General features: G+C 49.6%; 1 protein-coding gene across 1 annotated transcript in view; it reads right to left on the reverse strand.

Moving 5' to 3' along the window:
- The window catches only part of ABCA4 (ATP binding cassette subfamily A member 4), a gene marked incomplete at both ends in the record, with an annotated part of 126,944 nt that extends 120,471 nt beyond the window's left edge, over positions 1–6,473 (reverse strand). The window contains 2 exon segments of the mRNA XM_084242432.1: positions 6,408–6,428; positions 6,432–6,473. Of these exon segments, the coding sequence (XP_084098558.1) occupies positions 6,408–6,428; positions 6,432–6,473 (63 nt within the window).
- Positions 6,474–8,425: the final 1,952 nt, after the last annotated feature.

Below are 8,425 nucleotides of genomic sequence, written 5' to 3' on the forward strand. Positions count from 1 at the left end.
GTCACTGGGAAGCTGGCAGTTCATCCAAGGCAGGCACATCACGGGAGGCAAGCTGAGCCTCTTCCCCACCACCCAGCTCGCTGCTCTCATCCTCGCCCACCACAGCACCTGCAACTCCCCAGCTTATCACTTGTCAGACTCCAGGGTCATGGCAAGCTCCTTGAGGTCAGGGACCACCTTTATCCTGGTCACATCTTTGATTCTAGCACCCGACATAGGACAGGACTCATAATAGGTGCCCAATAATGTCCAGGGGCATGTCTGCTGCCTGGAGACCTCCCTTCTCAGTTCCTCCTGTCAGTGGGTAGTCAGGAAGCAAGATTGACAAATTAGCAATGTGAGTGATATATCAAGTGATGAAACGGAAGTTGTTCCTGGTGATTTCTCCAAGGAATGAGGCAATCAGTTCAGATTCTATACACTGATGCTTCCTTAAGACGAATGCTAGCAACCCTGCGTTTCTCCCAGGTAAGTCAGTGTAGGGTAAGGAAAAATGTCAGACTTTTCTGCCTTCCCACCATCAGGATAGATGATGGATCCTTGCGGTCCTGAATGCATGCCTGATGGCGGGCACCTGGAATAGGGTGTGGGCATAGGTAGATGGGATTCATCTGGGCTGAGACTGGACTTTTAAGGGCGGCATCATGGGGACGCCAGCAGAAGCTGAGAGAGAAGCAGAGCCATGAGAAGAGCAGAGAGAAGCAGAGAGAAGGCCGAAGAGCCCAGATAGAGTGAAGACCTGCTGGGGGCTGGGAGGCCTGCCAGCCTCCTGGCCCCCCAGCACCCTTGCCTGCTGTGTACCGGGTAAATCCCAATAAAAAGCCTGCAAAAACCACTGAGGACTCTGACTTCTCCTTTACCCAGTCTGCTGGATCATAGAAAACCTGCACTGTGGCCATTCCTGACTCTACACTTAAGATGAATGCTAGCAACCCTGCGTTTCTCCCAGGTAAGTCAGCTGTCTATCATGTGGCAGTGTCTAGCTAGTCTGATGCACTAGACAATGATGCTGATCTGGGAGTGGGAAAGTCTGGGTTAAGAATCACTCTGACTCTCAGTTTTCCCATCTGTAAAATGGGATTATTTTATCCTAATAATGTATGCTGAGGATTGAGTATAAGTGCTGTGGTTCTTATCCAACTCTGCTTCCTATTAGCTATATAACCATGCCTAGGGGTCTCATGTGTAAAATGAGAGTGATAGCAGGACCTACCTCCCACAGTAGTTGTGAGGATGAAGTGAGTTAACAGTGTAAAGCACCCAGAGCAGAATCTAGCACAAGATATCACTCAACAACAGGAGCCATTCATTATTGATTCTCATTTCTTACAAGGGTCGCAGGGAGATTGCAGCTTGTAAAAGCCGAAGGGCAGGGAGGTAGAGTTCAAATTATCTGCAAACTCTCAGGCCTGTGCTCCAGTCCCATGTATGTTTCCTTGCCTTCCCCTTTCTAGATTCCTGCTTAGTTGCCAGTTTGGAAACCTGGGACTTGCTGAGAAACTAAGCACACACAGGTGAGGGATCTGCCCACCTGGCTCACCTGGGCCTGGATAATATTCCCAAGTTTAAGGTAGTGCATCTCATCCCTCTTTGCACCCCTAACATTGCTCTGGGCCCCTCTTTGTATTGCACTCCTTGTGCAGCAGGCGTCCCTCACTCTCCATCCTCATATTTCAGTCTTTGCAAGGTGTGATGACTTAAAGTCCTCCATCAGTGGGAAGCCACATGTCGATTCTCTTTCCTCCTTTATCTTTGTTTGGCCTTAGAATTAGCACCTCACCTCCAAATTAGGGATGCTTTCTGTCTATCATCCCTGCCCCTCTGCAATCACTCGTGCCCCATCCATTACACCCATATCTCTGGACATGGGATATCAATTTTTTTTTTTTTTAAACACAGCTCAGGTAATTCCAATGTGCAGCTGGGCTGAGAACCACTGGTATAGGTAGTGGTTGGGAATCTTTGGAAGACATTTGTTGAGAGGTCGTATTATCATTCTAACTCTGCATGGGTTTGTTTTGGAGGGACCATGCACGTTTTACACAACACTCCCTGCACAGAGACCCCTGGCAATTCTTTCACAGCCCATTAGGTCCTCCCCACAACCTCTTCTCCTCCCCTCAGAGAATCCAGCTCGTTGCCCCCACCCGCAGCGGGCCCATCCTTGATGCTCCACTGTGGGCAGCATACCCTAGGGAGAAATTCCACAGTGTAATTAAAAACATGTTTTCAGAGCAGTTCTGACTCCCCCCACCCCTTTCCTTTAAACATGTCTGTAACTTTAATTAAGCCCAGCCAAGGCTCAGAAGGGGCCTGTGGAAATTTTTTCCCTTCCAAACTGGTATTTCCTTGTTCTGTCTTTTTTTTTTTTTTCTTCCCATCCCCCTCTCTTTACCATTCAATCTACATGGGAGAGGAGGGGTCGCAGGGAAGGGCAGAGTTGTACTTGTTTTAAATCTTGGCCAGTTCAACTTTCTTCCCTTCTGCTCTGTTTTCAATTTAAAAGTGGGTACCCGAGGCTGGAAATGAACAGCAGTCTCTTCTATTCTGCACTGAGAACCCAGACGCGATGTTCAGCCTGGAGGAACAGGACGCAGAGCCCAGGTCCCTTAGCTGGCTGCCCAATGTCCACGCACCTGCCCAGTTCTTGCATCTGCACCGACGAGGTGCCCAGGCCGGTGTTCCGGGACATGAGAAGCCCTCTACTCTCCTGAGTCCTCATCCTCCCCTCAGGCCTATCCTGCCCTAACTCAGAAGCTGGGACAGATGACAGCTAGGAGCCCTAGACTGAGTTCTCAGGATCAAGAGCCACACCTCATGCTCTTTCTAAATCCTCCCTGGCACAGTGCCTGGCCCACAGCACATCCGGCAGATGTGTATTTGTCCGTGGGGAAAGCTTTGGTCACTGCAAATGCTAATTCCAGGGTTGAATGCCTTGAGGAATCTCTTCCTACCCACTCTAACCCCAGTTTCTCTTTGAAGCTCCCAGATCTCATCCTGTCCCCAACCCTGAACTGCATTCTCCTCCACTGTTGCACCCCTCTTTCTGTTGGGTACCTGTGTGTGTGGGGGCTGTGTCTAACTCAGCTGACTGAATAGGAGGCACAGGGTGACCCCACAGGCAAGTCAGCCAGGCCCACTGTTAGTTTATATTAATTACTTCCTGGAGTCATGTTAATAGTACCCCCTTTTATTTTCAAAACTGCCCTGGTTTGGATGCTAAATGAGGTGACCGCCCTATCTTTGTGGTCTTCATAACCAGCCTATTAGATAGGATTTGGCACACGGGAGCAGGGTGGGGTCTGTTTGCCTGTCCTGGAGCCCCAGGTCCAGCCCCACCTGTCACTAACCCTCTCTGAAGTCTCAGTTACTTCATCAGTGCTCCTGGGATGATAGTGGTATCTTTCTCATGGAACTGAGGTGAGGGTTAAATGAGGTGACAATACAGTGCCAGGCACTGAGTAATATTTTATAAATGTTAACAGAGGAAGAGAGGGAGGGAGTAAAGTAGAGATCTGGAGATTTTCATTTTATGCCCTTAGGGATTGGGAGAGAAGGAAGGGGAAATTCGGTGTCTGCTTTCGCTCTTGCTCACAATAGTAAATACCCCAAACTTGGGAAGTTTGAGGAATTAAAAACCTAGAAGCTGAGTTATAGGCTGGGTGTGTTGCGTGCTTTTATTAGTCATCATTTTGTAGAAGCAGAAATTCCAGAATAACTCAAAGCTATGGAAGGAGCCACAGACCCCTCTCAGAGATACTGGGGTAAGGAAGGTGACTCCGTCTTACCCAGACATCATGCAAATAAAGCATTGTTCAAAGGACATTCAATCTACATTCAATCTACTTCAAACAGTGCCAAAGACAGTGCCAAGACTAGGGGAGCGGTCATTGCGAATTCTCACCTGTGCGCTCACAATCGCAAAACAAAATTCAGGCTCAGGGCAAAACCATGATAGGGTTCATTAATAAATGGAAGATTGGGAAAAGGAAAGATTTTCTAAGGCCACAAATGGCTGGATGTCTCACCCCAGATGGTGTCCGCAGAGTCGGTAGCCCCAAGCAAGGGCTGTTGGTTCAAGATGGTGCCCTGTCCCTCCCACCAGGCTGGAGCCACTGGTTGCTGACAAGGGGGCGGTGTCAAGATTTAACCCCAAGCACAGCTGGAGGTTCAGCGCTGCGGAGTAATGCCAAAGCACGCAGCAACACCTATTCGAGGGCCGGGCTAGCCTGGGTTGGACACCAGACTGGACAGCGCCAGCACCAGGAGGTGGTGGCAGAGGCTCAGAAGCGCTAGCTGGACACAGCACAGCAGGGCCGTGGTGCAGAGCACAGGCCTCACAGCCCTGTGAGCGCTCACAGCCTTAGAGACATGGCCCAGGCCAAAGGGCACAGGCTAAGAGTGGCGGCCAGGCAGGGTCGGAGGCGGGAGCAGCATAAGGCAGAGGTTTGAGGCCAAGATCAGGTGCAGCGGTCTCGGAGGTCTCCCGCGGTCTCCCAAAGTCTCCGAAGTTCTTTCCCAAGGTGCACAGGAGTCTCCCAGATGAGTCTGGATCCCAAGGTCTGAATGAATCCTGACTGACTGGAACCCGGGCTTGTAGCCACTGCCTTTCAAGCCTGATTGGGCCATTTACCATCTTAATTGTTTGATTGGTGCCGGTGAAGCACCAATCAGCTCCGACCATTTCTAACTCCTGTACCCCATCAAACGCGGAACCCCAGTTGCGCATCCAGACCTAACCAACCGGGAGGTCTGCGCAGGCTCTTGGTTGTGCACTTAGGGAATCCAGGGCCAGGGCCAGGCGCTTTCCCCAAGCCAGGGTGATGCTATGGGGGCTGGGCCTGGCCACAGACTAAATGCACACCAGCCTATAAGCCCCTTCTCGCCCTGCAGTAGCAGCAGCTGTGCGGCCTCTGTTTCAGAAATACCTGGTATGTGGTAGCAGGGGAAGCCAGCAGGTGGAGTCATACCAGACACAGATCTCAACTTCCAGGCCATCAGGATGGCATGAAAAGAAGGCAACCCAGACTAGGTGCACCCTGGAGATTCCCCAGCCAAGGTTCTCAGCCTGAATGAACCCACCTCATCATAGAGGGTTTTTCAACTCTACCCACATCTCCTTTGCATTTCCACGTCTTAGTAATTCCACCTTATTTCCCTCCACTCTCAGAGTGGCAGATTCATCCTGCATTGCTGTCTCCATGCTACCCTGAATTTGCTTTTATCCGCTGGGCTTCCTCTCAGCTAATGCCTTTTTATATTAGATTCTCTGTGACTGGCCCTGACAGAGACAATCAAACATAGGTCTTCAGCTGTTCCACTGTTCCCAGCACCTCTCCTCCCGAACATTCCTTCCAGTGGCCCAGAGACCCTGTCTTACCTACATAAGCTCAGACCTGAATTGAGGTTTGGAACAAATCTTGCTCTTCTTCCCCATAAGGTCTGAATGGGTGGTGATTCTGAGCTCTCCCTGCCTTGCCTGGTTCCTGTCTTCCTAGCCTCAGCCCTGTCCAACCACACCCAGGTCTTCCGCCTATTCAGGCACCTTTAGTCATTTCCAGGCTGCTGCAAAGCTGTAGGAAAGTGCATCATTTCTTCATCGTCTTAAGTCCACTTTTCATCCCTTTCCAGGAAAAAAAGTGTAGAGGCCAGTTGTCATTTATATGTATACCATTGGGGTCCTCTGACTTCCTGTGGCTCTTGCCTGTGTCTCTCCGGGCTCTCTGGCTTTCACTGCTTTTTATTGCTCTTGCTCTCAGCGTCCAATTTGGATTGTTCCAGTGAGCAAAGAAGTCACTGCAAAGTACAATCTGTGGGTTATGTTACTAGGCCCCTGATCTCATCCCGTCCTGCGTCTGCTCACTGAGGGGCTCGTAGATGTCCGTGGTGGTTGGTTAGGCATCAGATCTCACCAAATATAAGTGGCCATTGTCTGTAAGAGGCACAGTTGGGGTTTGCACCCTACAGATCACCTGAGCCTCACAGGACCAATGAGCTACAGCGTTGTGGGCTGGGAAACTCTTGCAGAACATTATCTCCCTTTGAGCTCGTTCTTCAAGGCTTAGGCTTCTCCATCTGTGAACCACGGATGCTGAAAGGCATATGGATGAGACTGGCAGGCCCAGGGGGCAAAAGGGGTAGAAGACTGGGGAAGGGCATGGCAGACAATGCATTCCTAGGCAAGGCAACAAAAGAAGATACGAATGTGACTGCATGGGGCTTGGAAGGAAGCCTCTGACTAGGACAGAGAAGCCCATTTTCTGAGAAGACTCTTATTGGAGAGGCTCACTGAGTGACTAGTTCAGGGCTAATAGTGACCAGTGTCTTGACTGCGCACATACCCTCCCCCACTCTACTCCCTCCACCCATCACCACCTCAATTTGAGACCACAGGCTGCACATGTTACCTTTTGTCTCTTCCGCAGGGTCTAGTTCTTCCAGAGCAAGAGGTGGATCTGTCTTGCAAAGGCCATGCTGGCGCCCCCGGGAACTCTCCCTGGTCCTCGGCTGCAGTCACGGCGCAGGACGGCAATGGACAGAAATGCTGGTCCCAGAACCTCCTGCTGAGCATGATGTGTCTGTCCTTTGCTGGGTGATTATAGCCTAGTCTCCCCCTTCCAAGCATAATCCTATTAATTACACATATGCCCTTTGTGTAGGAAAGCAGGCAGACATTCTGTTGGCCCCATTCCAGGAAGAGAAGAGAAACCTAGACACAAGTGCTGGGCACCAAGTAAATTGAGGTGGGGGCCTTTCATGGAACATAAGATCCTCAGATTCCTTTATCCATCAACAGTGGCTCTTGGGGTTCTTAAAGGGGATGCCTTTTGATCTCTGACCTTCCAAGTATGGGACAAAATCTACATAAATAGAAGCTTTGGGTTTTGTCCTCCACAATAGCCAGTCCTGAGCCAGCATCCAGGGTTTGACGGCCCCTTTAACCCCAGTGCATTCATTTGCCAGATCTAAAGTAATCTTTCCCTTTTAGCCCATTATTTTGCTCTGTCTTTAGGGCAGCTATTTGGGGGCATCTCTCAGTTTTGTGGCTAGAAAGTGATTTTTATCTCTTTGCTAAAATTGATCATCCCACTGTGGTTACCTGAAGCTGTGCAGAAAAAGCTGCTAGGACACTGCAGTCTCAGCAGGACAAAGGTCACGTCTGCCCAGTGATGACTGACACAGGCCAGGCTTAGGGAGAGACAATGGCTGGGCCAGCAATTGTCATTCCAACTCGCAGGGGGTGCCTCTGGATGTGCTCATTATTTGGTGGTATATCCATGATTCTAAGGGACACCCCAAGCAGAAGACTCTCTGCTCTTTCACCACTGGGAAATTTTGGTTTCTACCTCCTCTAATCTCAGAAGTTTTTTTTCTTTGAAATACTCTAAATTATTGAGAGCTGACAGGGTGAAGGTAAAGTCATAGAGTGGGAGAGTAGGCTAACTTCATGGGGTTCCAGGCCCTGATTGTAGACATAAGACCTGAACTTGGATAATTTAAGGGCATCAATGGAAGCAATAGAGCATTTGAGTTGTGCAAGGCAGGCTTCTGAGAGGAGGAAGTGGTTTCTGTTTAGGAAATCACAAAGACTCCTTGGAGGCGACTGAGTGGCATTATAGATAGACAGGCTTTGATGAATCACAAAATAACATATTAGGGTTTCCAAACTGCTTTTGTACATGTCATTTTATCCTTGCTAAATTTTACAAGGTAGATATTTGTTCTATTTTACAAAAGAGGAATTGAAGTTTAGTGGGATTAAATACTTTGCTCAGGGTCACACATGACAAGGCCGGGCTCCTGAATGCGTTACTAAAACCAGTGCAAAGACAGGGAGGCAGCAACAGCTTCTCCTGCCCAGGAAAACATTGAGAAGGGATGCTCTGGTGGGTGGAAGGTGTGGATGGAGGAGAGCTGGAAGAGGAGACTAGGCAGGGAAATGAGGACCAGACTGAAGAACTGACGATGAGTCTTAACTCGACTGAGATTGCCTGAGTGCCTGTAAAGGGATCTCTGAGTTGTCTGTGGGTTCAGGTCACCCCCAAACAGAAACAAGTTTTGTGCAGAGCTGTAAAGACCTTGCTGCATGTTGGGAGTATCTCAAGCAGGAGGCTGTGGTAGACTTAAATGCAATAAGGAAGACCTGAGCAAAGGCAGTAAGAGGGGACATTTGGAGGGATTGGAGGAAGGGGACACAGCTGGACTGGATGACTTAATTGAAGTGGCTGGTGAAGAAGAAGGAGACATTAGGATAACTGGGGTTCGTGGCTTGCTTGGCTGGATAGTGAGACATGGGTAACTGAGGGGGGATGCCAGAGAATGGCCACTGGAGGTAGGAAGACGTGTGAGAAAAGAGGGGATCTTTGATATTTTGAGGTCCTTAGGTGACATCCCAGTGGAGATACTTAACATGCATTGGCAATGG

This window comes from Talpa europaea, assembly GCF_964194135.1.
Source record: "Talpa europaea genome assembly, chromosome: 9".
NCBI classification, from domain to species: Eukaryota; Metazoa; Chordata; class Mammalia; order Eulipotyphla; family Talpidae; genus Talpa; species Talpa europaea.